Source organism: Sciurus carolinensis, chromosome 14 (assembly GCF_902686445.1).
Source record: "Sciurus carolinensis chromosome 14, mSciCar1.2, whole genome shotgun sequence".
Taxonomy (NCBI): domain Eukaryota; kingdom Metazoa; phylum Chordata; class Mammalia; order Rodentia; family Sciuridae; genus Sciurus; species Sciurus carolinensis.
The window spans coordinates 13,162,417-13,190,397 of record NC_062226.1 but is presented as its reverse complement, the minus strand read 5'-3'; the positions used below and the strand labels follow the sequence as shown (position 1 = coordinate 13,190,397).

The window sequence follows — 27,981 nt, the reverse complement described above, 5'->3', positions numbered from 1 at the left end:
CAAGGGTGCCCCGGGGCTGGGCAGCCAGGGGCAGGGTGCAGGGCAAGGGGAGCTCCTGGGCTGCCGTGCTCCACTCTCGGCCGGGAAGGCGAGGGAGGAAGTTTGCAGCCCCTGTGTGTCCGCCTCTGCCCGCCTCGCTGGCGGTCCCCGGGGCGGCACGCTGCCGTGGCAGATTCAATTAGTGAAATCCTGCAGATAAACAGAGAAGGAGCAGGCGACAGGGATGCACCCGGTAATTAAAGGCCAGGACTCAAGCTGACAGTGCTCCCCGTGGACAGGGGCCCCCAGGCGGCCACCAGGGAGCTGCCCCTGCCCGGTCTTCCAGGCCACTGGCAGCCCTGGGCAGAGGGTTGGGGAAAAGTTGCCTGGGACAGGCCGGCCCAGGGTCCAGGGTCCAGGGAAGGGGTTCGTAAGCCACCCAGAGTGGTTCCTCCAAGGCAGTTTCTGCAGGCGGGGAGCCCAGGGACCAAGGTACCCCAGCTCTCCGGGCGGCTCACTTGGCCCCGCTGCTGCCGGGTCAGCAGGATGCTGAGCACACTGTGGCTATCTCCGGGCAACAGAGGGAGGCAGGGGCAGGCGTGTGGCGAGGGACCAAGCGAGCAGGTTTGAGGCTCCCTGGGGAGAAGGCCCGGTGAGGAGGGGCGGCCTCCTTCCAGCTCAGATCAGCCTTCGAGGGGATCGGGTCCTCCTGGGTCCTCAGTCTCCTTTTCCTCTGGACGCCCCTACTCCAGCCAGGCCTGGCTGCCTGGCACGGAGTCAAGGCCACACTCCCTTCCCCCCGCGCGGCAGCCCAGCTCCTTCCAGGGAGAGGGCCTTTGCCACGTTCTGAGCTGCAATCCCCGGGGAGCTTGGCCAGGACTGGCTGCACACCCAGCTTTTTTAGGCAGTCAGGTGGCCGGCTGGTGCACCCCGAGTGACCCCCAGGTGCCAGCCTCTGTGTCGGGGTCAGAGGTGCACGAAAGAGGAGCTCAGTCCTGAGAATTAGCTTAGTGCCAGGAGGAAGGGAGGGGAAGGGAAGAGGGAGGAGGGTAAAGGAAAGAGGGCTCTTGGCCTGGAAGGGCTCCCAGCCTGGATTGGGAGACAACCAACGATCCGAGGATGGATTCCGAGGCACGAGATCCCTGGGAAGGTTGGGGGCAGAGTCTGGGGTGGGAGAGGGGCCTGCCTACGTCCAGAGCTGTGCACTTGAGGCCTGGCACAGAGCTGCTGGATGCTGTCCCACGGAGGGTCCAGTGCTGGGGGCCGCACGGGGATCAAGCCAGAGTCAGGCAAATTTCCAGATTCCTCAAATCTCCATCTCCCCATCCAGTGCCGTTCCAGAAACCCACAGCCCCAACTTGCTGTCCTCCAGTTCTGCTAGGGGCACCCGGTGGGCGGGGTAAGCCCAGAAACTGGGGCCGCCTCCACCCTAACCCAAGAGCCCTCCCCCTGCCCTGACCCCAAGCTGCTGCTGGTCTCCTGGATGCCGGTCAGGCAGCGAGGTGTCTGGTGTCGGAGAGGAAGAGGAAGACTTGGACAGAGGGCAGGCAGGAGGGGCATGGGCCCTGACTCTCCTGGAATGGAGGCTCGGCCTCTCCAGCACGGCCCTGATTCTAAAGCTGAAGGTGCTGTCCTGGTCCCCTCTCTGGACCCTGGTTCTGCATTCATTCATTCGACACTTTCAGGTCCAAGAATAAGTCAAACCTGGTCTCTGCCTTTGTGCCATTCCAGAGTCGGCCTGGGAGAGAGGCCGATGCCCTGAGGGAGACGTGACGGCCTTGTGGCCCCTCTAACCCCACGCTTGAGTCCAGGAAAGCTTCCCCAGGAGGAGACTCCTCAGGTCGTAGGCCGCTGGTCCCCTCTGTCAGCTCTTGAGAACACTGTAGACTGAGGGCTTGAACAACAGAGATTTCAGGAGAGGAAATCTTCCCCTCACTCTTCTGGAGGCTTGGAGTCCAACATCCATATTCCAACCAAAATGGCCCCTTTCCGCTAAGTTTTTTCCTGGTCTTCCCTTGGCGTGCGCGCATGTGTGTGTGTGTGTGTGTGTGTGTGTGTGTAGAGGGAAAGCAACCACTCTGGTGTCCTGTAGGCATGTGGTCCTATTGGCTCAGGAACCACTCACTGCCCCTTCATTAAATAAGGTCCTTAGAGGCCTCATCTCCAGTAACGGTGTTGAGGGCCTCATCTCGGGAATGTCACGAGGACACAGGAGTCCTCCCCGACACCTGCCCTCTCAAAGCGCTTTCTTCACCCAGCTTCTGGAGTAGTCTCACTCCTGGTTTTCATCTATTTCTTTCTCATTTTCTTTCTGGCCTCTTCCGGACCTCTCCCTCTGGCCATGCTATCAGATCTGCCTCTCTGCCTCCCTGCACCATCTGACACCTCTTTCTTTACCTCCTCCCTGTTTAGGTCCCAGCCATACAGATCTGATCTTTTTATAATACTCTTCCCACCCCAGGGCCTTTGCACATGCTGTCTTCGTCTACCTATTCTTCCTCTAACTCTTCATGGAACTGACTCTTCTTCCTTATCCCAAAATCAAATGAAAAGTCAACTCCTCGGAGAAGCCTTCCCTAGACCATATTCCCCCAGTCCATCCAATGAGACTCCACTCTCTGAGTCCCGCTCGTCCTTTGTAGGAACTGCTCTTGTTGGCGCTAGGCGCTCTCATGCATTTAACCTGGGTGACCACCGCTCACCTCTAAACTCTCAGTATGCCCAGGGCGCAGCTGTCTGACCAGCCTGCGGTAAACAGCCAACAAACGCTGGCAGGGTGAGTGAGGGCGTGAATGAATGCCCAGGAGACACCGAGGGCTCCGGGGTCTCCATGGGGACAAAACTGGGGACGGCAGCGCTGTGGCTGGGGGTGCGGCTCCATCGAGAGCTGTCTTTCAGAGAAGCTCCTCCTCCCGTCTGCCTTGGGATGGCCAAGGAAGGGGACGAGAGGCAGCCTGACGGGCCAGAGTCTTGCCCGGCGAGACCTTTCTCCTGGCGGTCTTGTGGGTCCTGCCTGCTTCCGCTGCGCCGATGGCGCCTCCCGCCTGTCTTGCGGCTCCTGGGTCGGGTGCGTTTTGATTCCCTGGTCATTAGCCAGACTCCTACTTAGGACTGTGAAGATGCCTGAGGGCCGGGCCCCGCCTGGTCCGCCACCTATTCCAGGGTCTCACGGCGCCTGGTCCGAGCAGTGCCCAGTGCACGCGGGCTGTAAACCAACGAGCGACTGAATCAGCGAAGGAGTGGTGAGCGGCTGGTCGAGCCCGCGGCCCCCGCTGGACCCCGCGCTTGGCCTGCTCTGCACCCCCAGGCCTCCTCCCCACCTCTGGGCTTCTGTTGAGAGTGCCGGGCTCCAAGCCCCAAGGGTTCCAGTTCCCACCATCCAGATTCTAAAGGAGACTCAGACCCGGCCTGCTCTCCCCTTCCTGTGGCCTGAGCCTCACCCCAGCTCTCTTTGGCGTGGGTGGCCGGGGGTCAGTCCCCATCCTCACTCAGCTTCAACTTCCTCACCTGGAAAATGAGGACCCAGCCCTGACCTGCCTGCTGCTACAGGGGTCTTGGCGCTTCGGAGGAGAGAGAGGCGCGTGTGAGGCTGGACGCCTGGTGGGGGTATCTACGATTCAGGTGGGAGCAAGCTGGTGAGATAGGGGCTCCCGTGAATGCTCCGGAGGGCCGGATGCTTCGGAAATCCTGGGGTGGAAGAGGTCACTCAGGAGCTCAGAACCCTCCATTTCTTCCAGACAACAGTCAGCAAGGACACCAGCCCAGGGTCACTGGGAGGCCCCAGTGGGAGGTAGATGGATGTGGCTGGTGCAGGTATAAGAACGAGTCCTGCTTATTGAGCACTGGCCCCATGCCAGGGTCCAGGAGGGGCCTGCTGTGTGCGCCCTCTGTTTCAATCTCATGACCTGGCAGGTTGCTGCTAGCCCATTTTCCAGATGAAGAAACTGAGGCTCGAGGGGGGTGAATGACTGTCCCAGAGCAGAGTTAAGCACGGTGGGATCTGAATCCAGGCCCCTCCGGCTGCAGTGCCCGGAGCTTTACAGTGCTGCCTGCTCTGAGGGCCATCGATGCGCCCGAGCTGGCACCCGGAGGCCCCTCCACCTGCCCTGGGAGATCTGCCTCCCAGGGTGCAGGGCACTGCGTGGCAGGGAACACGTTGGCTCAGCGGGGACAGCAGGAGGCAGAAGCAGCTGTGACGGAATGGAGTCAGTCGAAAGAAAAGGCTATTTTGAGCTGGAAGCTGTCAGGGGCCTGATGTCACTACTCCCTGGCCCTTCCCTGCAGAGAGGGAGGCTGAAATGCCATCAAGGGAATTGGCCTCAACTGGCAGCACATAGAGGCTGGTCTTAAAAATCATCTCAGCAGAGCTGGGAGTGTGGTTCATTCTTCACCTCAATTCCCGTCCCCACCCATCCAATGAGGTATTATCATTCTCCTGCTCGAGGTGAGGAAACTGAAGCTCAGAGAGGTTGAGTGACTTGACCTAAGTCACACAGCTAGTGTAGCCAGGAATCACAAAGGTTTGTTCCACTGAGAAACCTGTTCCCTGAACCAGTGTCTCCTAGGCCCCTTCCTGAGCTGCGCACATGAGACAGGATGTTGGAGGCTCTGCCTGGGCCTGCCCTGCCCCTCAGGCCCCCTGCTGGCTCTACCACTGGGCTAGCTCAACAGGCCCTGGGCAAAGACCTGGACCCCAGTCTGTCCTACCTGGGGTGGGAAGGAATGCCAGAATTCGGATTCCTGGACCAGGTTGGCAGGGCCTCCAAGGAAACTGGAGGGAGAGAAGAGGCCTCACTCCCCCCGGGGCCCTTTCCTAGGGAGGACGTGAGGCCAGAGAGGCAGAGCTGGGTCCGTTTACTGAGCACTTACTATGTATGGGGCCCGTGCTAAATGTTCTACATGAATGGAGGCTTCAGCTCCCCCCAGAGCAAGGAGCAGCCCTTTCACTTGGATGAGACCATCCAGGCTCCAAGGAGCCCCTGACCACACAGTTAGAGGGGAACTTGTGACTCAACCCAGGCCTCCCGACGCCAGTTCTCTCTCCACCACTCTGGGCTGAGTCCCTAACCTGCAGCCCTCCCCGTGCTCAGGGAGCCTCGGTCCTGCCAGCAGGCCGTTCCTGGGCCTCTGGACTTTTCAAGGGGCAGGTGGCTGAGTGGTGATTTCCTCACCTCCACCCCACAGACTAGGGAAGAACCCAAATCCTGAGGAGCCGTCAATCAAGAAGAGCAATGAGACTGGACAGGCTCTGGAAGGGAGTGGGAGGAAGCGACTTGTCCAGGGGCTTCTGTGTGCTTCAAGGCGTTACTTTCTATGGCTTCTGGAAGGCTCTGTCCTGAAGGGTCAGAGGCCTAGGTTTTCCCCTGCACACCTCCAGGGGAGTTGCCCCAGAGGGTGGATAAAGCATGCCTGGTCCTGGCCAGCGGCTGCCTCATGGTGGAGGCTGGTGCCCTGCTGCAGACTTCGTTGGACGATCAGTGGCATGGCCCAGTGCCCCAAGCCTTCCCACTGCCGAATGCAATTCTTGGCACATTGATCCCCATTTTACAGAAGAGGAAATTGAGCTCCTGGTCCAAGTCTCAGTCCTGCCGATGATGAGGCCTGACTCACACCCAGGGCTGGACCATTGCTCCACCCCTTTGTATTCCAAGAAGGCAGGTGGGCCCTTCCCAGCAGGCACAGTGTGTCCCCAGTTTCCTCTCCCTGGCTGGCCTCCTGGATGCTGGAGTCCAGACTGTCCCCACTGCCCATCCTGTTCCTTCTGCTGCGTGGTTATGCCCGCGGCTGCTGAACCCCCGAGTCACAGCTGTGCCCCTTCCAGCTGGGATTCCTCAAGGGAGCCTAGGCCGCCATCTTGCCCTCCCCCGGCTCCCATCTCCACCTGACCCCAATGCGCTCCCCATGTGCAGCCAGAAGGGCCGCACTAAGAACCCCGTGGTGCCCCCTGCCCCTGCTGCAGCAGGATAAAGCCTCACCCATCAACAGGACTTAAGGCAGCCGGGCCTGACCCTGCAGAGGCTCCCTCTGCTGGGGTCTCGTCACACCCCCTCTCTCCCCGCCCCCCCACCATGGACTAACTTCTCCCTCCCCGTCACCTGTGCACTTGCCGTCCCCCCACCCCCACCCACAGCTCAGGCCGCCTCCTCCAGGAAGCCTGCCTTGCCTGGACTCCCTGGACCCCTGGACCTCCTGCTATCCCACTGCACACGATGGACAAGGTCCACTTGCTTCTCTGTGTGCCTCCGCCTCTGGGTTGTGAGCTGCCTGGTGAGCCAGACTGAGAAGGTGGCGACTGAGTGGGGGTTGAGTAAGAGAAGAGCCGGGAGGACCCTGATCTCTGGCCTGCGTGGCGGGAATGTGGGTGTTCAGGTGGAGGAGGGGACGCCCCTGGCAGAGCGGATTCTGGATGGGAGGAGGGGTGGTGTCCTGGGCTTGTTGCGCTTGCGGGGCCACCGGACAGCCTTCTGTAGAGGAGTCTCTGATGGTCCTTCCAGATGTGACCTTGATGAAGGCCCTGATTCCAGGGTGGAGGGACCGGAGTCACATATCAGAACCACTTCCTTTCCAAGGCTGGCCGGAGCTTCGGCTCAAATGCCCACCCAGGGTTCCCCTCCCGCAGGACGCCAGCCCTGACCAGCCTGGCTGAGGCCGCTGGCTCCCCACTGTCAGTGGGGTCATTACCTCTAGTCCTGGGACATCTCATGGGCTATGCCTTCTGACTCTTCAGGGCGGCAGCCACGTTGCCACTTGGGGGCTCGACATTGCCCAGCAGAGGGACAAACTCACAGAGAAGAGGGCGGTGGACGAGCAGCCCTGCCCCTCCCCTGGGCAGAGCAGGGTTGGGCAGTCTCAGCCCCACCCAAGGATTCTGGGAAAACAAGACACAAGCCCAAGGGGCCTGGGGTCGGACTGACCGGGGAGCGGGGCAGAGGCAGGTGGAGGGAGGGGTGGATTCCTGTCCAATCTGAAGCCTGTGCCCGGATGGCTGGGTCACCACAACCCCAGGCCTTCCAGCCGGTGACCTACATTCCCGCAGCGCCTCCGTGTGCGAGCGCAGGCAGACAAGCGTGCAGAGAGCTGGGCCCCGCGGGAGGGTGACGGCCCTCTGCCCGCCTCGGCATCTGCAGAAGCCCCCGCGAGAGCATGTGACGGTGTGGTGGTCCCACGTGCCCGCCGGGCTCCACGGGTTCAGTCTGCGAGCAGAAGAGCCAGTTCCGGGGACTGCAGTTCCTGAAGTGGCCGGGCCGCCTGTCCCCATCCCCATCCCAGCTCTGCCAGCACTACCCACGAGTGGCCTCACACTGCCCTCTGCTAATGTGGAATGCCAGGCACTGAGGCGGCCGTCAGCAGAGGCAGCCAAAGGGTGACCTGGAGCCCCAGCATGAGGCTGACCTAGAAGGGAGCTGGGTGAGCTGCGGAGGAAGCAGGTGCTGGACCCTGGCCTCTGGAGGTGGCTGCCTGGCTCAGCCTCTTCCTCCAGGGTGGGGACAGAGGGTCCCTTTCTTCCTGGTGAGGCCAGTCTTGGAGGAAGGGACTGTGCCAGAAGCTGGGAGCCAGGGTGCAGGCTCTGCTGGGTGCCCTGCTCTGAGGCCCTCCGGTCTGTCCTCTGCAGCTCTGTGGGGGTGGGGTGAGGGTGGCCGTCCTTTCCTTCAGACTGGCCTCTGACAGCACAGAGGGCCTGGCAGCCTTTCAGAGACTCCCCGTCGCTGTCTCAGTCTATCTCTGTGTCCATGTCCCCATCTATCTCTGTATCTCTCTCTGCTCGTCTCTCTCCCATTGCCCCCAGGACCATGAATGTGCCCACAGGCACGCAGTGACGGCCTACTGTGTGCAGCAGCAAGTGAGCAGCGAGGCTGAACCCCAGAGACCTCTCCAGGGCCCCTCCTGAGCCCGCCTGTATTTGGCTGCAGGCCTCCCTATTCACTCAACTACCCCATGGAGACCGATCCTACCCACAGGGCTCTGTCCCCTCCCGCCACCTGAGGACCACCCTGCCAGCCTCCTCTTGGGCCCACGAAATCTCTCCCATCCTTCCTCGCGCCTCCTGACCATGTCCGGCCTCCTTCCTCCCCTGGTCTCTGCTTCCTCCCTTCCCCTGTGGTCCTCAGCCAGGCCACCAGGACAGATGACCAAACATCATCCACTGCTCCACACCTCTGCCCCCCCACCTACTTCGCACCCCTCCTGTGTTTGCACCTTTGTCCTTTGCCAGTCCCCACCAGGGCCCCCTGTCACCCCTGCTCCATGCAGGTTCTGCTGCAGACCAGAGGATGCTGTAACCCACCATTCCACTCAGGAATCTGGGGCAGCCTGGTCACACCTGATGGCCTTGTATGTCAACTTATCTGTGTGTCTGTCCCTGTTGCACACAGCTCAGAACTTCAACTCTGTGGCCCCAGCACTTCACCTGAATGTTTGTTGAATGAATAGTGAATGGTGGAGTGATTTGATACAAGTAAAAGTACCTTGCAAGCTGTGGAGGGCCCCGGGTCAGGGCAGCACACGGGATGCTATTAAAGAGCATTGGAAGCCTCTGGCAGAGCGCAGCCTCACCTGGGTGGCAGGAAGAGACCTGGCTGCCCCAGAATTTCCTGAGGATTCTGATCCTTGCTGGGCCTTGGGATGATGCCCAGCCTTGCTCCAGAGATTCAGTTAGTCTGGTGGCTGCCCAGGCACTGGAATGTTCCATCCCCCTGCCTCCCCTGAACCCTGAAGGCAGCTCAGTTCCGAGGGGCAGACGCTGGGATGGAGAGGAGTGCTGGGGCCCAGGGTCTCACTCCTGGTCTCCTTGATTCACACTTCGCACGCCGCCTAACAGCTCTCTGCCTCTCTGCTTGGTGGCAGGGCCCCTGGGAGCACCATGCTGGGTCCCTGCCTCAGGGAGGAGCTCAGAACAGGTGTCCACAGCTGATTGACAGCCAGGGAAGGAGGGCCTATGGGGTGGGGATGCTGAGCTGAGTGACCAGTGCCGGCCTGGTGGAAGGGCACAGCGAGCAGGCAAGAGGAGCTGCAGGGGTGAGGCCTGGAGCTGAGACCCACACTGAAGCCTCTCTGGGAACCTCCAACAGTTCGGTGGGCTGGACCCCAAGCCCAGTGGGCACAGGAGGCTGGAGCCGGGAGAGGTCAGCAGGACCAGGCAGAGGCCTTGGGTGCCAGGCTCAGGGCTTGGGCTTTATTCTGAATGAATGGTTTCAAACAGGGGCACGGGGTGTGTTCTGCTGAGTCTTTCCAGAATTTCTAAGACTCCAAACCCCACCTCACCCAGCACAGGCCCCCTCCCCTGAGCGGACTCAGGTGCACCAGGTGGCTGCACACCTCTGAGGTCCAATCCCAGCAGGAGAAGCTGAGCCCAGGAGGAGGCTGGGAAGCTGGGAAGAGCCGCAGGAAGGAGAGAGTCCAGGCAGCCAGGAGTCAGGGGGCAGCAGCGTTGCTGGGTGTGGCTGTAGAGGTCTCTGTCCTGCAGTGTCCTTGGCAGCCCAGCGCTCTCTTGGCATCTAGGAGGACAGCCCCAATCTTCCTCCTCTTGCACCTTGAGAAGCTAAACTGGAGAACAGAGGAAAGGAGATGCGAGAACCCACAGACCTCTCACTGGAAAGCTCACGCCCATTTTATGGAGGAAACTGAGGCAGAGAACATGGAGGTCGCCCATTGTCACACTGCTAGGAAGGGGCAGAGTCCACTCACCTCCACCGTTCCTCATATAGAAGGGAAATGGGGACCCAGGGTGGGCAAGGCTGGTGGGGACTGATCAAGGAATCAGGGGGTCCCAGGTGGCTTCTGGGAGGGGGCAGCTGGGGCTGGTCCCTGCTGGGAAAAGGGGGTGGAAAGAATTGAGATTTAGTTCAGTGTGGTGCAGCAGGGGACCCCCAGCAAGGGAAGCAGCCCCAAGAGAGGTGGACGTGAGTTTCGGGATTTCCCAGCCTGAATCACGTTGCATGACGGCCCACGTAGCTGGCCAGGCCCCAGGCAGCCCTGGGGTGACAGGCTTTATCCTGGAGCAGATCTCTCAACCTGGACTATTGGCATTTAGGACCTCTCGCTCTTTGTCGTCGGGGAGCGGAGCGCTGTCCTGTGTGTTACAGGACAGTTAGCAGCACCCCAGCCCCTCCGTACTAGCTACCAGACGTTGCCACGCGCCACTGTCCTGGAGTAGGCAGGCGCTGTGGAAGGGGTTGAGCAGGGCAGGGGCCGGGTCCCGAGCTGGGGCCAGGAATGGCCTGAGCTCCAGCCCTGGCTCCAGCCCTGCATGCCAGCGCCTCCGTCTTCTGCTGACCTGGGGCTCATTAAGAGCAAGAAAATCTCCACCAGGAGACTGCGGGGCAGCGGGCACAGGGCAGAGGGCCAAGCCACGGGGCTGGAACAAAAGAGCTTGTGTTTGGGGAGAGGGCTTCCCCTCCCCCACAGCATGGGGCATTGGGAGTGGGGTGGGGACAACCACCCTGAGCCAAGAGGGGCTGCAGGGCTGGGGAAGGGGCTTGTGAGAGGCAGGATTCAGATGGAAGGGGCTGGAAGGGAGCTGGGAGCTGCCCTATAGCGGAGCTTCTGGTGCACAAACTGACTTTGCAGAGGGCGCCAAAACCAAAGCCTGGGGTGGGGGAGATGGAGCCTTGAGCACCTCTTGACCCTGGTCCAGGAGGTGAGAGGTCAGGGGCTGCCTTGCAGGCTTGGGTCAGCCAGGGCGGATGAACAGCAGGAGCCCCCAATCCCCTTTCCTTCCATCCATGTGTCACTGTGTCAGCGGAGGCTGGGGCTGGGTAGGAGAGAAGGGGGAGGGAAGCTGTGTGCTCATGGTGGGGGGTCCAGCCCGCCAGATGAGCTTCTAAATACAGATTCCGCCTCCCTCCCTGCTTAAAACCCCACTGGCTCCCCAGGACCCTCAGGATCAATTCCCCTGCCTTTTTTTTTTTTTTTTTTTCCGTACAGGGGATTGAACCAGGGGTGGTCTACCACTGAGCTACATTCCCAGCCCTTTTGCACTTTTTAGTTTTTATTTTGAGACAGGAGCTCCCTAAGTTGCTGAGGCTGGACTTGAACTTAGGATCCCCTTGCCTTAACCTCCCCAGTTGCTGGGATGACAGGTGCACATCACCACACCTGGCCATTCCTTGGTTCTTGCCCCTTGGTGACCTGCTGCCTGGGTCCTGGATGGTCTACCTTACTCCACCTGCAAATGGCCACCAATGTCCATGCTTAAGCCAGACAGAGTGGCTGGTGGCTCCGCCAACACTTGGGCTTCCTCGGCCTCCCCAGTTTAGTGCACCTCTCCCCCGGACCTACATTATCTGCCTCTTCCCCACCTGTGATTCTCTGCCACCTGCCGCCTCCTACTCACATGCTGGTGCCCCTTGACCGCCACTGCCTCCAGGAAGCCTTCCCACCCCCAGCCACTGCGCGCCCAGGGTGTGGGGTGGTGCCAGTCGCCTCAGGACGCAGCCACCTGTGAAGGCTCTGTCCGAGGTTGGTTACGCCCGAGTTTGTTTGTTTTCTTGTAGCCTCAACAGAAAGTGGTGACCAGGGGCATTTGTTGGAGGAAGGAGGGAAAGAGTCTAAAAAAGTATGGCTTTAGGAAAGGGAGAAGACGAGAGAGAAAACAAGAGGGCGACGGGCAGGAAGTAGCCTGTCATCCAGCCAGTGCCAGGGTCGACTGACCCCAGCCCTGAGCATGGCTGCAGACACCACCTGTCACCAGGCTCCTGGGCGGCTCATTCCCCTAGAGGTGGCATCTTGGACCCAGCTGGACTTGCTGACAGGTCCTTCTAGGATCTGGCCCTTGGTGTTGCCAACAAAGCAGGACAGCTGTTCAGGCAGGTGGGGTGGGGGTCCCAGGTGGGCATCCAACAGCCCCCAGGCCTGCAGGCATTGCTGGTCAGCAGTGGAGCCCAGGTCCCTGGCTCTGGGAACCCCAGGAGCCAACAGACTGTCTAGCCCAGTGGTTTTCCAGCAGTATCCATGGAGGAAAATCCCTCCATGTGACAGAGTCACAGCTCCCTGCCTGCTGTCCTGCAGAATCAGACAGCCTTCTGTCGAGAGCATAAGCATATGAGCGAAAGAATTGGAATCTGAAAGCCGGGTTGTTTGGTAACACAGGAACAAAGGAACTTAGTTTCTCCGGTGAGGTGGGGGTGGGGAAGAGGAGCTGCCCCAAGGGATCAGAGCTGGACTGCAGGTCACTAGGCACCTGGGGGATTACCTTAAACCCAGGTTCTGCCAAAGACCTCAAAAGACACTGCACAAATTTCCCAGCTTTGGCCAAGGCAGCACTAGGTTCAGAATCAGAATCTCAGGGTTCAAGTCCCATGTACTCACTGCATTCACCTTGGTCAAGTCAATGCCCCCTCAAGACTCCTTTCCTTCCTCAAAAAAATGAAGCTAACAACAGCTCTGTCCCAGAGTGGTTGTAAGGACTGAACGAGTGAGCGCATAGAGCAGGCTGACCATTTCTTGTGGGCTCGGGATTCCACCTTGCCTGTGATCTCAGGGAAGTTTAAATCCCAGCTATGCCCTTAACTGCTATCTGAACTGAGACAAGTTTCTTAACCTCTCTGCCTCAGTTTCCTCACCTGCGAAATGGGTACAATAGCGGCACCTGCCTGGCTCACACGATGTAATGAGTTGGTCGGCGTTAATGCTCCTGGAACAGATTGGCATCCATATTTGTTATTGTTATATCCAATTACAGCAGAGACCAGGTCATGCTGAGGAGAGACCTCAGAAATGGAATAAAAAACGAATGAGATAATGAATGAATGCAAGAAAAAATAGGGTTCTCCCAGGAATGCCTAATGGATTGAACTTGACCCAGTGGTTCCTCTTGGCTGGGAGCCCACTCTGGCTCCCTGCGGCAGTGCCTCTCCCTGCATTTTTCTGCAAACACCTAGAGGTAGGATCCATTTCGCCCCCAGATGACTTTAGGTGATAAAGAAGTAACTTCAGCCTCCTTGAATTGAATCTTCTCTCAGAATGTGTAACAAACCTGGAAATTGGAATTGGCCTGAAGCTGATTATTCTGGGAGGGCACCTCCTGGCATTAAAACTAAATTAGATCAAGGTACCTCTGTTATTAGCAAAATAATTCCCTACGATTACAGAATGCAGCCATGAATCCTCATGGCAGATGAACTTCAGGTGACTTACTTGAGACAAATAACTGTGCAAAAATCACAGGCTCATCTAATCGCTTCTCTATAGCATTGCAGTCGGGTAATTATGCTAATGGTTCTAAGAAATCACCTTTTGTGGTCTGGGACTGGGGGTGCTTGAGACAGAAATGTGTGTGGCAGATATTACCTGCTTCCAGCTGGAGCGGCTGGGCGCCATGTTTGATTCCAAAAGGGGCTGGCTCTTCAGGGGGAGCTGGTTTGGCCCGTTGTCGACTGGGGGAAAAACCTGTTATGCCGTCAGAATTAGAGTGGCCTCATTACTCATCTCTTTTCAGACCATCTTAATTTAGGAAATTGAATTTGTCTAAGTTCCACTGTTGGGCCTGGTAGTCTGAGAAGCAAGTTGAAATGTAAAAGCTCAGAACCTTTGAGTCAATGCAATCCAGCAAATGTGACTTTATGCCCCTGGGTGCCAGGCAGGGATCTGGCCACAGGCGGGGAGTCTACCCACCTCTGAGGGTGTGCCTGACCCTTTCTAAACATTATCCTCATCCCTTCAGCAAATGGATAAGAGAGGCAGTATTGAGCCCGTTTTAGAGTCAAGGAAATGGAGGCTCCAAGTGAAAGGACTTGCCCAAGGTGCTATTCATTGATGGGCATGACTATCTCCTCCCACCAAGAGGGGTTTAGACCTAGGAGGTTTCCTGGCAGAGTGGACTTGGAGAGAGGATGAGCAGAGGAAATGACTAGAGCAAAAAACGGACAGGCAGAGATCAAAAGGAAGAGTCCAGGGATGTGGGATGGGGTGGGGAGTGGGGCTGAAGATCAGAAAACAGAGGGCCTCGACCGACCAGTTCATGCTTTGAATAATGGTGAGCCATGGAAGGTGTTGGAGCAAGGGAGGGGAAGGAGAGAATCTGGAGGGGAAGGAGAACTACCTGGACTGACCAACTAGTCTGTGACCCAACTAGTGTATGAGGGGGACAGGAAGGAATGAGGTACACAATGGATAACTTTAGCCTAAGTATATCCAAATATTGCCGAAGATGTCCTTACACTAAACAAGTATTCATTGTTTATCTAAAACTTACATTTAACTGGGCGTCTCATATGTAAATCACCCTCTGGCTGGGTCCTCTGCCCCTATGGCCACACGGGCTGGCAAACTCCTACCTGCCCACAGGGGCCCTGCACTCCTTACTGCTGCTGTGGTGACAGATATTGTACCCTGCAGTAATTATTTCCTTGCATAATTGTTTTATCATCTACCCCTCCCCTAAGCAGACGTTACTTCCTTCCATCTGCAAAGGGGGGAAAAAAGTTAAGACTATGATTCCTTCTATTTCCTGACCCCAGCTCCACCCCACCTCGCCTCCAATGTCTTCTCAGGAAGAGCCGGCCTCTCCGCCTGTTCTGGGATCTCACCTGTTCTCTTGAGTACCGCTCGCCTTTCTCCCTGGCAACTTCAAAGTCGCACTATCTACTGGGTCATTTCCACCGGGACACCTAGCGAGTGATTTCTGTCCTCCCTGTCACCATTTGCAGGGTCTGAGATGTGTCTGCGCGGGAGGCCCGCTGGGGACTGCTCTCAGGCGCCACGCCTGCTCGGGGGAGGGGAGGCAGGGGCGAAGCTGCGTGCAGTCTCAACGGAGGTCCAGCCACGCAGAAGGGGTGGGAGCAGGTGTCTGGACCCAGGGCGGCCCTTCCGAGTTGTCCTGGGCAGTGCCAATGGGGCAGTCATCACGCTTCTGGGTTGGTCATCCAGTAGGACATCCCAGGAAGGGAGTGTCACCTCTAATGAGATGGCTTTCTTCAGCAGGGGCAGCTCCAAAGAGTCTTCCAGCGGCCTTCCACATCTGGAAGAATGGTTTCTTCCTTCTAGAAGGGGGACTAGTGTTGTGTACATAGCCCAGGGTCCATCCCCACCCCAAACATTCCCCTCCAGCGACCATGCAGTCTGGGGTCTTCCTTCTGATCAAGCTGCTCACTGAGCTGTCTGTCCTCTCTGCTCCCTCTCCTGGCCCTCCCAGCCCCTCCCTGGGCCACGCTCTTGCTGGTCTCCAGTCTGTTCCTTTTCAGTCCATCCTCCTCCTCCAGAGGAAGAGATCCATGTAAAACTCAAGAATTGTCCATGCCCCTCCCTTCCCTCGGATCTCCCAGTAGCCTCCCCGAAGTCCTAGCCCCTGGGCATGGTGCTCAGGGACCTGGTGACCAGCACCGCTCTTCCCCCACCCCTGTGGCTGCCCCTCCCACCCCACACCCAGTGGCCCTGGCTGTGACCCCCGGCACTCCCTGCCGCTCATGCTTTGGCAAAGCAGTTCGTTTGCCTGGCTGACATTTCTCTCTCCTCCTTTAAGACCCACTGGGAGGTCATCTTTTCAGGAGCCCTTCCTGGAGCCCCCTGTGCTGCCCAGGCTGGCATCGGGGCCCCACAGCCACCAACTCTGACTTATGCTTAGCAGCCACCTGGGACTATCTCACACGTGGGCCAGCATGCGGGGTGGCCCCTGGGGACACTGCTGCCTGTCTCTGCCCCCTGCATCTGGCGTGGAGTATGACGGTACTGACCTTGACAGCGGTGGGAGTGGGAGACACTGTGGAGGTGGAGTCAAAGCATCTGGGCTGGTTGGACTAACATGGCTGAGTCCCCTGCGAGCAGGCCTGTCCTGGCGACCCGGCCTTTCTGTCAGCAGCACGTGATCTTCTCCATGTGTCGTGTCTAGCACAGCTGCATTCCGTCTGGTATTTCATTTGCAAACTCCTCAGAGGCAGAGGCGAGCTCCGTCCATTTTTGCCATCGGTTCTTCCTGACCGTCACCACCCTGCATGGGCACCGGACAAGAGCTCTTCCCTCTCCTTCTCTCTCCCCAACACTCATGTCCCCACTGCCTGGGGATTCTTGTGGGCCTGGGGGTACTTGGTCTGATGCTTCAGTGAATGAGGTTTTGAATCTCAGTTCCACGGGGAAGGGCCGCTACCTCCATAAGAGATTAAATTATGGATTAATTTATACTAATATAGAATAGTATGCACAGAAAAGGGCAGTGCAGCCCAGTGGTTACAAAGCCCCACTGGATTTAGAATCCAACAGACGTGGATGTGGGCATCAGCTCTGCCACTTACATGACTGTGTGATCTTTTTCAATTTGCTTGTACTCTCCGAGCCTCAGTTTCCTCACATCTAATGGACACAGACTATACCAGAACATCCTCAGAGGTGGTTGTGAGAATTAAATGATTGCAACTGGAAATGCATCCAAGCATGCTTACATATTGTCAGGGCACCTAAGTGCAGAAATCTCTCATTACAATGTCCAGCCACGGTAAGTAGAGTCCATCAGGGGAGTTGTACAAGCAAACACAGGGTCATTCGTCAGACAACGTTCATCAAGTACCTATTATGTGCTGGGGTCCTTGCTCGGGGTGGGACCAGGTGCAGCAATGAGCAAAACTAAGCGCGATCCCTGTGCTCAAGGCAGGATGGTGACATTTCATCAGGTGATAACACACTGTGGTCAGTGAAGGAACTCAACTAGGGCCATGGTGTGTAGTGTGGAGGCCAGGGAAGACTACCCTGAGGAAGCGACATTAAAGCTGCCATGGGAAGAAGTTAACTGGGTCCGGGAGGGGAGGGGACAGAGAAAAATTCTGGAGAGGGGAACTTGGTAGGGGGTTCATGGGAAGGAATATTGCATATTTGAGGACCTGGAAGTTGGCTGGGATGGCTGGGGGCAGAGAGGTAGGGGGAAGAAGACAGGAAAAGGGCTGTAGAGGTGGATGGGGGGCCAGACCCAGTGTCTGATAGGTCACATGAGGCTGTAAGAAGCTGATGTGGTTGCATTTGTGCTTTGCAAACCTCCTGAAGAGAACCAATGGACACAACCAAGAGGGAGACAGACAGGCAGATGCAGGGAACCAGCTCAGCACTTACTGAAGTCCTGGCAAGAGACCACAGTGCCTGGGCTGGGCTGGAAGTGGCCGTGTAGGAATTACTGGCATAAAGCCCATGGTTGAAGCTATGAGCTCCAAGCAGTCAAAGTCACCTGTGGAGAGAATCCAGGACACAGGGGCTCTGACAGTCTTCACCTCCAACTTTTATAGCCCAGTGGAGTTCAGCGAGGTAGTCAAGGGGTGGAAAGAGTGACCGAGAACTAGGAGAAAAACTGGGAGACTGTGGTGGGAAAGAAGAGAGCAGAAATTCTATGGGGTGAAGCATGGCCGAGAGATCAGGTTAGATGAAGACGGGAAAGTATCCTTTGGTGTTCCCAATGAAGAAGTCATCGATGACCTTCCTGAGAGTAGCTAAGAAAGATGGCAGACATCTGCATAGGACATAGCGCCATGGGTGGCTAATATCCATGTCACCAGGATAATATTATATCATCCAGTGAGACCTGGATCAAAGAGCACCGACTCCTTGGCTCAGTTTCTCACCAGAACCCTTGAAGCACACTGTGTTGTTCTTTTCCAGTGACCACACAGCCCTGTCAATTTTATATATTTGTTTGCATGTACAGCATGTAACGCCATCCAATTTATCTTCTAGAGTCTGGACCATAAGCAATTTACGATCCTGTGTGTTGCTTTGATGGAAGCTCCCGACAAGTGGACATATGTAGATTTTGCATATATAGTGCAGACGATGCATTTGATAAATCACTTCAGATGCATCCCTGGGGAAGGTGCCACAGGCTCTGTCGCCCCTACAGATGGAAGCTGGCAAGGAAAAGAAGGACCCAGATTGGCATCCCTGGGATACATGTGAGAGCAGATTGGAGGGGACCAGAGTGGATAGGGGGGACAGAAAGGAGGGTCTGTGATTCTGAAATGCTGTGCAGTTCATCACTTTCTAGGTGCATGCTGGGCAGGGGGTGGGATGGCCTGGGGCGAAGGACAGGAGGAAGCAGTGCTAGGAGCAGTGACTTGGAGCATGCTTCTGGCGTCCCAGCTCCAACAGCCTCCAGGCGCATGCTTTGGTGCAGAATTGCTGAACAACCTTGTGATAGTTTTATCTCCCTTCCTTCCTTTTCTTTCTGGAGACACCCAGGCTGGTCTCAAACTCATAGACACAAGTGATCCTGCTGCCCCAGCCACCAAGTAGCTAAGATGATAGGCATGAGCCCCGACACTTGGCTAGACCTCCACTTTCATAGGAGGTTCCTTCCACTCTTCCCTGAAAGTATCTTCCAATATTGAGAGTAGCTACCTGACCTCCAAACAGGGCCATGCTTCCTGTAATCTCACGGAATCCTCTTAATAACTCCTCATGATGAGTCCTAATCACATCCTAGTTGTGTAGACACTAAGACTGAGGCTCAGAGGGATGTAACAGCGTGCTAGTTCACACAGCTGGCAAACAGCTCATCCTAGGTGTGGACGGTTCTCTCTGTCCCCAAAGTTCACACTATCATGAAGAATGTTCAATGAAGACCAAGCAGTCAGCCCAATAGGTGGTGGGTTTGGTCTCCTTTTGCGAGTTTGGCATGGCCCCTCTGGGTTTCTGAACACTTGGGCCTACTTAGCTCTTTCATTCATTAAACAAACCTTCCTAAGGTCAAGCCTCATGCAGATGGTCAGGCTGCAGCGGTGGCTCAGACAAGGATGGAGGCTGGAAGAGTTCCTAGTCTCCTCCAGGAGACAGACTCAGAACCAGGTGCAACCATCCATAATGCAATAGACAGTGAAGAGGGCAGGTGCTGAGGGGACTCTCCGCCTGGGGGAGTCGATGAACACCTGCAGGGCTTCCTGTGGGCTGGAATGCCTGAGCTGGACTGTAATGGAGGATAGACACTGGCTGGGCAGAGGCAGGGAGGACCAGGTCTGGGAAGAGTGAGCAGACTGTGTAAATTCAGGAAGGTCTCAGAGAGTGTGCAGGGCTTCAGGGCCCAGCTGCGTGGTGACTGGGACTAGCGTGTGAAGGACTCCACTGGAGATTGGGGATAGAGTCACTCGTGTTTGGGTTTTGAACTGAGCACTTAGACACTATGACTGTGCTATTAAAATGGGGAAAGTCATCTCAGGCACGGTGGCTCACGCCTGTAAACTCAGAGACTTGGGAGGTGGAGGCAAGAGGGTTGCAAGTTGGAGGCCAGACTGGACAGCTGAGCAAGACCCCGTCTCAAGCAAATAAAAAGGGCTGGGGACGTATTTCAGTGGAAGAGTGTCCCTGGGAGGGTAAGGAGAAAGAAAGAGGAAAGTGAAATTTGGAGCAGAACTCCAAGATTCCCATCATGCTTGCTCTGTACCTTAAAAACATTTTGGGGCTGGGGAGGTAGCTCAGGGGTAGAGTGCTGGCCTGGCATTGCATGAGGCTCTGGGTTTGAGCCCCAGAAACACACATATGAAGAGTTTTGAAAAAATAAGACAGACACCTGTGTATTTACCACTCCAGACACGAAAGCCCCTTCCTACCACCCCATCATATCTCCCTCTACCCCTAGAGTGAACGCTTTGCTGAATGGTGTATCTGTCATACCTCTGAATGTATTTATGCATTTGCTACATCTGTGCAATTCTATGTGATACATGGTATTTTGTTTTGCATGTTTCTGCCACTTGCTCCCCTGTCCCTTCACTGGAGATTCGTAAGGAATCTCTAATTATTCAGTGTAGAATCTCTATTCAGTGTAGAATTTCTCCAAACACTTCATAATTTGCTTATGTATTCTTCTGATAATAGACACTGGGACTGTTTCAGAGTCTCCTTTAACATGTATATTGTTCCAACGAGCAAGAGGTTCTCCAGGTATGTGCCACAAGGAAAGCCTGGGTCAGGTCACAGAGGTGATGACCTCGACGTTTTCAAAGCTGCCAAATCGTTCTTGAGTGGCTGTATCCATGTCTGCTCCAGTCAGCAGGGTATGAGAGTTCTCCAGGCTCCGTGTCCCTGATGCCCCACTTTGTTGTTGTGCCAATCTGACAGGTGCAAGATGGCATTTTACTGAGGTTTTATTTTGCATTTCTCTGGATTACAAGTGAGGCTGACTATCTTTGCATATGTTTATTGGCCATTTGTGGTTCCTTTTCTGCAAATTGCCTCTTCAGATATTTCCCCAATTTTCTATTGTTTCTTTTGAAAATTGATTTGTGGAAGGCCTTTATATATATCTTGGATATTGTGTTGCACATATTTTCCTTTGATAAAGAGGAGTTTCATATTTTAATTAAATGTATCCATCCTTTTCATGATGATTTGTGCTTTTTGTATCTTTTTCAAGAATTCCTTTCCTCTTATGTTGTGTGCATGTATATTTAAGTCTTCAGTACATCTGGAATTAATCTTTTATGTATGGTGTGAGGTAGGGATCCCATGTCATTTTTTTTGTTGTTGTTGTTGTTGTTTTTTTGTTTTGGTACCAGGGATTGAACCCAGGGATACTTAACCACTGAGCAATATCCCCCACCCTTTTTTGTATTTTATTGAGTCTCACTGAGCTGCTTAGGGCCTTGCTATGTTGCTGAGACTGGCTTTGAGCCTGTGATCCTCCTGCCTCAGCCTCCCAAGCTGCAGGCAATACAGCCATGCACTACCATGCCCAGCACCCATGTAATTTTTTTTTTCTAACATGGGTACCAACTGCTCCAGCACCATTTACAGAAAATGCACCCTTTTACCACTGACCTGCCATGCTACCTCTGCCAGATATTAAGTTTTCATATATATGTGGGTCTATTTTTTCAGCATCTATTCTAGTTCACTAGACTATTTATCCTTAGTCCAATACCAATTGGTCTTCTACCTTTTTTAGGCTTGTCCTTTGAATTAAAAGAGCAAGAGTCTTCTTGAGAGCACATGTATGTCTTGTTCTTTGCATTTTCACTCATTACATGAACATTCATGTAATACTTTTGCTTACAAAAGGGTGTCCCATATACTGTCTTGGGACCCCCAAAACTCCTTTTTTGCTGAACAGGAAACTGAGGCACAAAGGTGAGGTGGCTTGCCAAGGTCACACAGCCAGAAAGTGCTAGATTTGGAGTTCTGTAAGCTTTCAAAGCCACCCCATCTATCCACCCCACATTGTCCACCCTGTCCCTCATTCGGTATTGTCCAGTGTCTACCGACCCTGCATCTGATGTTCATTCCTTCTCCCCTTCATTTATCAAGTAGCTTCTGAGTGATGAAGGTGAGCTGGTGCTGGGGCCCAGAGCCCATTTTTCAGGGGCATTTCCTAGTGCGGGAGATCAGCAAGAAGGGTGGGCCTGCAGGTGGGCTTGTCATGGGACATCGTAGGAGGCTTGGGGTCAGCGGAAGGAAGTCGGGCCAGGTTTCAGAGCCAGTTAAGAGCCAACCTGGGCGTGCACTTGGGCCCAGGGCTGCCTTCAGAGAGGACGCCAGCTTCCCTCTGGAATTAGAGGCGTCCTCCCGCCCTCCCGCCTCGAGAGGCAGGAATGTGAAGGATCAGCTTTCAGCAGAGCTGCGGCTGCCTTTCCGGGGAGCTCCCTAAGCAGGCCCTTCCCGAGCGGCCGAATTAACTGGTTCTGTCTGTCGGACTGGGAGAGCAGCTCTCGCTAAAAATAGCGCCCTGCCCGGGCCGCCGCGGTGGGAGTCTGAGCCAGGACAGACCAAGGAATCGGGGGAGCCCTCCTCACCGCCCACCCGGGCCTGGCCGGGGACTGACCCCGAGGCCGAGACCAGGGGCACAGCGCTGGCCCCACAGGTGCCGGGGAGGGTGGAAGGCCTGCGGGAACAGGAGCAGCCGAGCCCGTCCGGGATGGGAGCCGGCGGCGCGGCCTCTCGCGCCCTCGCCTGGGCCTCCCTGCCGCTGCTGGGGCCTCCGGCCGGCGCGCTCTGCGAGGACACGCTTTGCTGCAGAGGTAAGGCCAGGAGCGCTCACTCTATCCCGCACTTGCTGGGGGCCTCGTCTTCCTCGCTGACCCCGGGGTCACCGCGGGGGTCCGGGGCGGGGGGCGAACCCAGACGTCTGAGCAGGGCTCGGGGAGAAGAGCCAGGTCAACTCTGCAAACTCACCTTTAGTTTGAAAAGGTGGGTTGCCATCACCAGGTCCGAAAAGAGCTCGCCCCCTTCTGGCCTCAGTGTTTCTGTCTGCAAAGTGGGGCAATAAAATCGTTAAGCTTTAACATGTTTCTTCGTCTCCTAGAGAAGTTGGGGGACCCGCCGCAGCCGATCGCAAGCATGCGCGAGACGGTCGCCCGAGCCAGCTGGGGTCCTCGCGAGTTTACGCTGGTGGAAGTGCCGAGGTGCCTTCCGGGTGACACCCCTGCGCGCTGTCCTTTTCCAAAGCTCTCGTCCCCTCATAAGTCCTTAGGGTCAGAGGCTGCAGATCGAAGCAGGAAGCACTGGAAAGTTTAAGGGGTCAGCAGACACACGAAAATCCTTGCGAGAGGGCGGCGTGGGTTGGCAGAGGGGTGATTTTGTAAAGCAAAGTCGAGACGCACTGCTCGGTCCCATACCCCCATAGCCCTAGAGCTAAAGCCAGGGTCTTATCTTTAAACTCCTGGGGCTGAGGAAGGACCTCGGCTGGCTAGCTGAGACCGCGGGCGCGCTCGATCCCGCCAGGCCTGGGGAGCGGAGGGGGCGTGTGGCTCCGCCTGGATCCGGGGCAAAGCCGGGCCCCGGCTCGGGCTTGGCGCAGAGGGTCGGCCCTGCCCAGTCCGGCCGGGGCGGGGCGGCGGGGATGGGGTCGATTGACCAAACAGGTGCGCCCCCGCCCCTTCCCTCCACGCCCCCGCTCGGCCCCCGGCCGGGCGGGCGGAGCTGCAGGCGGCTGGGCCTGGGATTGGCAGGGCTTGGCTGGCCCGGTGGCCCGGGAGTCCGGGAGCCGGAGAGCCGCGGCGCCGGGGGAGGTACCGAGCCGACCGGAGCGCTCTCCTGTCGGACCTGCTCCGCTCGACCCAGCTGGCGCGACGGAAACTTTCCTGCCGCCGCCCGGGGACCCCGGGAGCCCGCGTCCCAGTGACTCGGCCGCTTCGCGATCCTGGCCCTGGGTGGCTCCAGGTCCGGCGCCTTTGGGATGGCAGCGCCGGGCGGCCAGGCCGGCGCGTAGAGGTAAAGCTGGCGACAGCGGGTCAGGCTGAGGGGCTCTGCAGGCTTGCGGGGACCCGAGCAGGGTCCAGGACTGGAGAGGATCTGGGGTAATCTGCAAGGTATTGGGGTGCAGGACCGAGGAGCGGGCCGCAGCTTTGCTTTATTTACCCGTCTTTCACCTACACTCTCCTCTCCCTCGGGACTTCTGTACCAAATGTTGACCCTTTAAACTTTGCCGAGCGTTGTCCACTCTTTGACCTGGGGCTCAGGGCTGCCACTGGGTCCTCAGGAGAGGAGGGTGCAGAGTGTCACGAGGAAGGCACCCCCAGCTGGGGCCCGCAGCCAGCCGAAGTTGAGGTGGCCGGGGGTTCTCCAACTTACCAATCTCCAAGGCTTCCAGAGATCTCCCCAAACTTCAAACCCTTTCACCTCACCCCCACCCGGGCAAACCGGGTGCCCAAAGCCAGGCACCCCAGGGGCACCCAAGTTTGGGGTATCTTTGTTGTTGTTGTTCTACCCTGGCCAGTCCTCAGTTAGGAGGGAGGCAGGTGGTTGAAGTGAAGTGTCTTCTGTTTCCTGTCCGCTTTGAACCCCACCCTCCATGAAAACACCTTGAGCTATGCAGAGTGAGAACCCGGTCCAGCCTGGGGGCAATGATGTCAGGGTTTTCTAGTTGCTGGATGGTCCACACTTGAACTATCTGGTGTGTGCCTGGCTCTACACCTGTGGCAGGAAAGGTGGGATTCTATCTTAATTTTAATTATGGGTGGGGAAGTAGGTACCTAATCACCCATGAAGATCATAGTCTTTTTATTTTTTCTCTTACCTTATCTCCCCTGCAACAGTAACTCCTTTCTTGTTTTCTTTATCTGAGACTATAAACCTGAGTGTGTAAAACCAAACCAAACACTCAGTTCTGGAGCTCACAGAACCTGGGTTCAAACCTCAGACCCGGCTGCTTGCTAGCTCTGAGCCCTTGGATGGGCTTCTTAACCTCTCTGATCTCAAAAATCCCATCCCAGGGGGATGCAGTGAAACATTTGTGAGGTAAGCCTGGAAGGCACCTGGCTTGTAGTACCACAGCCTTGAGCAGCCAGTCTGCACCCTGGACTCCAGCCACCTTGCTGCCTGAGGGATTAACACCACCCCCTGCCCAGCCTCGGTTTCCCCTCTTTTCAGAATGAGTAAAGCCCAGACTCTCTTAACCAACCCCTTTGAGAAAAATGCAGGGATGCATCCACCTTTGGGGGGGGAGGCATATATTTTCAGTGAGTTGGTAGGCCCCAGAGTTAAGAATGCCCCACCCATTTTCTTCCCTGCCGTTAGCCATGCAGAAAGTGTCAGGCCTTCCCCCAGCTCCCTTTGGATCCCAGCGGGTAATATCTCCCTGAAATATTGGGGGGAAAAGCAAAGGAGTCAATTAACCAGCATGATGGGGAGAGGGGCTGACCTGCAGAAACTGGCCCAAAGTCACCTTCAAGATCATCTAGGCCACCCCCTCCCCATTCTTCTTTTCCTGCTGCTGCACTCCTGCCTGGTGAACATCTAGTCTTTTTCTCCAGGATCCTCTAGTAACAGTGAGCTCACGAGGCAGCTGGTTTCATGATTGGGCACCTCCAGTCTATTAAAAAATTCTTTCTGTTTAGAGCAGAAATCTGTGTCCCTGTTACTTCTACCCACTGATTCTAGCACAACCCTTCGGGCATCTCTTACTGGCTCAATTATTCACTGAGGTCCCTGGTGCTGGCATTCTGTTCCTATCCTCAGGCATTCAGCACACTGGAACTGAGTTTGGCAATGATCACAGCACCATTTATTGAGTGTTTATTATATGCCAGGGCCTGTGCTGGAGGCTTTACACGCATTTCCTTGCATCCTTAAGACAACCTCATGAGACTCATCATTTTCTTATCCTCATTTTGCCTATAAAGAAACAGGTTTAGAGAGACCAAGGGACTGAACCAAGGTCATACAGCCAGTGAGGGTCTGAGCTGTACCCCAAACCCAGCCTCTGGATTACCGCTCATGCTTCTCATTGTTATTTTCTCCCCCTCTTTCATACATGTCCATGTGTGTGCACATGTGCACTTGCATGTGTGTGTGTGTGTGTGTGTGTGCACGTGAACATGTGCATGGTTTGTGCACATGCTTCTGTGCCCGTGGTGTGTGTCCGGTGCTTTTATCACACGCACTGGGGGCACCCATTAAAATGCAGATTCCTCATCTCCACTCCAGACTTCAGCATCTGCCTTGGAAAAAAAATTCTCCAAGCCATTTTCTTGCACAGCACAGTTGTAGAACCATGACCCTAAGGTATTCTTAGGAAGAGTATATGGCATATAGTTCCCAAGAGGTCTCAGATCAAGTCTTGGTATCACTCTTTTAAGCTGGTTGCTTTTTCTTTCTGGGACTTTCTCTCCACTGTAGGATGGGCATGCTGGTACACCCACCAGTGAGTCGATTGCGTCTGTGGGAATCTCCGGGTGGACGTCTGGGGCTCTGGGCTAGGCCATGGGGACAGAGAAGCCTGGTGAAATTTCACTGGTGGAGGTGCAGGGGATGGGCCTGCCCCCCCTTCCCCCACACTCTAAGACCTTGGCCTCTGCTTTGTGGTAGGTCTGACACACCTTAGCTGAGGCCTTTGGTGCTTGGGTTTCTCAGTCAGGGTAGGGGGGACCTTGGAGAGCAGGGGAGGTCTCCCTTACCCTACATACCTTCCTCCTCCATCCTCCCACGGTGGCCTCTGGCCTGCCCAGGTCAGCAGTGCTGGGCTGAATCTCTGGGGGAGGGGATTGGGCTGGTTCTGCCACATGCACATCTGCATTTTGAATCTGGTAGGAGTAGATCCATCCCTCTCTCTCTCTGGAGGGCTGCTCTACTGGCTGTGGGTAGCTCTAGGGAAGTGTCTCACCTGGGGACCTCTGGACTGGGCTGGGCTGGACTGGGCTGGCCGGAGGACTCTGGAGTGAAGGACTCACTACACAGACCTCAGCAGTATCACATTTCCGACTCCCCAGCTCTGCTCCACAGAGAGTGTTTGTTCTACCTTTGTTCTCTTTGATCCTGCTGAAGGCATGGAATCATTAAACACCCATTGTATGGAAGAGGTCTTGGAGTCCAGAATGCTGCAGTGACATGTCCAAAGCCCTAATGTGTGTGTGGGAGGGTGGGGGAGGTGGCAGGGTGGGGACTTGAACCCAGGTCCCCTGACAGCATGCACTGGCCTTTTCTGCACTGCATCCCATGTTTTGTCCTGCTCCAGGCTTTGGTGCCAGAGCCTCTGTCTGGAAGCTGAAGCCCTGGGCTGTGATGGGCTGTGTGATCCTGGGCAGGGCTGGTCCTCCCTTCACATCCCTGGCTGTGAAGCGGGTGGAGCTGAGGCTGTTCAGCTTGGTCTCTAAGGTTCTTTCAGCCTTGAGCCTCAGGCATTGTACTTTGGCCTGCATTTCTGGGGAGAGGGAGTCCTTGATGGGCTGAAGGCATGAGGGAGGGTTCTGGTCAGGCAGCAGGGTGCTGCACTGGGGATTCTGAACTCAGCCAGAAGGGCTCTTATGGACGTGGTACGCAAAGGGGCTGGAGCTCTGGGCAGAGGGAGTGGTAGCCCGGGAAGCCCAGGGTCGGGTGAGGTTGCTAACTTCCCAAGGAAATGGTCTTTGGCACTCTGAACACTCAGAGGGTGATGATGGGGGTCCGGGACGAAACCAAGCAGGAGATTAGAGTTCCGGGATCCATCCTGCTGAAGGGAGCCCCCTCCAGTCTAGAGCAGCCTGGGCCTCTTCTCTCCGTCCCAGGCCACCCGAGCCTTTCCTCTGGCTTCCTCGGCCTTCCCTGACTCCAGTCCTGACTGAATGGCTCTCGCCTCTCGGGAGCATCAGCTGGCTGAGGCCTTCTCCCCATGATGGGGTGGGCCTGGCAGCCTGGCCTCCTGAGGCAGGCCCTGGTTCACTGTACCTTCCATTAGCTACCCGGCTTCTCCAGCTCCAGGATGAGTCTTCTTCCTCTCGGAGAGTGGTTCCCTGTCACCCACCCACAGCACGAGACCCTCGTTCCTGCCTGGCCCACAAGGCCTTGTGTCTGGCTCCAACTTTCCTCCCTGTCTGTCTCTGTCAGCTCTTCAGACTTCATGCCTCCTGGTTTCTGCCTGCGACTCCCGGAAGGCCCTTTTCCTTCTGCCACTGCTTCATGCCCGCGTTCTTGCTTCCCTCTGGGTCCAGCACAAATGTCACCTCTGTTTGGTTTCTTCTCCCCACTAAGGGTGGGCGGTCCCTCTGCTCAGTGCTGGCTTGAGTTCTGATGAACCAACTTGCTTTACACTTCCTTGTGGGCATGTCTGTCTCCCACGATGGGCTCTGAGCTTCTTGAGGCCACAGACCTGGCCTTGTGTCATCTCGGTGCCCACATAATGGGTGTGGCCTGGCAAGGGCCCTTCCTTGGTCTAGTAAATGCTCATCCAGTTTTGTAGCGTAGGACTGGCTTGGAATCCGGCTGCTTTTTGCTGAGAGCATTTTCCCCACACCCAGCTCCCTGCATGATCAGGTGGGGAGTCTCTCGGTCTATGCTTTGGACTGGACTGGCTTCGGCTGAGGGACAGAGGGTTTCTTTGGGTTTGTGCACAGACATCCCCGTCTTCTTTGGATCATTCTTGATCTGCTTTTGTGTGCGCCTGTGGTACTGGGGATGGAAGCCCCAGCCTCATGCATGCTAGGCAAGTGCTCTGCCCCTGAGCCACATCCCTAGCCCTGATCTGCTTCTTAAAGTCTATTCTGACTTTGTGGCCCGTCAGTCCCCTCCTGCAGGCTGAACTTCAGGTCTCAAATGAGAACAGTCAAAACTCACCTGATTCTTTGGGAAAGGCCTGTGGGGTCACAGCTGGGACACCAGGGGTGCAGAGGGGTCATATGACTCTTCTACAGC

The 27,981-nt window shown here is 56.2% G+C and overlaps 1 protein-coding gene across 3 annotated transcripts in view; it reads left to right on the top strand.

Annotated features, from left to right (window-relative positions):
• Nucleotides 1–27,981, top strand: part of Dab2ip (DAB2 interacting protein) — a 241,180-nt gene that overhangs the window by 366 nt on the left and 212,833 nt on the right. Inside the window, exon 1 of one of the 3 annotated variants that reach the window (XM_047524500.1) lies at nucleotides 21,514–21,896. The exons of 1 other annotated variant lie outside the window; for it this stretch is intronic. In XM_047524500.1, coding sequence (XP_047380456.1) covers nucleotides 21,794–21,896 — 103 coding nt within the window. In that variant the 5' untranslated portion in view covers nucleotides 21,514–21,793. Of the gene's footprint in view, nucleotides 1–21,513; nucleotides 21,897–22,837; nucleotides 23,089–27,981 lie in introns of those variants that run through there. One more of the 3 variants, XM_047524508.1, reaches the window with a different exon arrangement.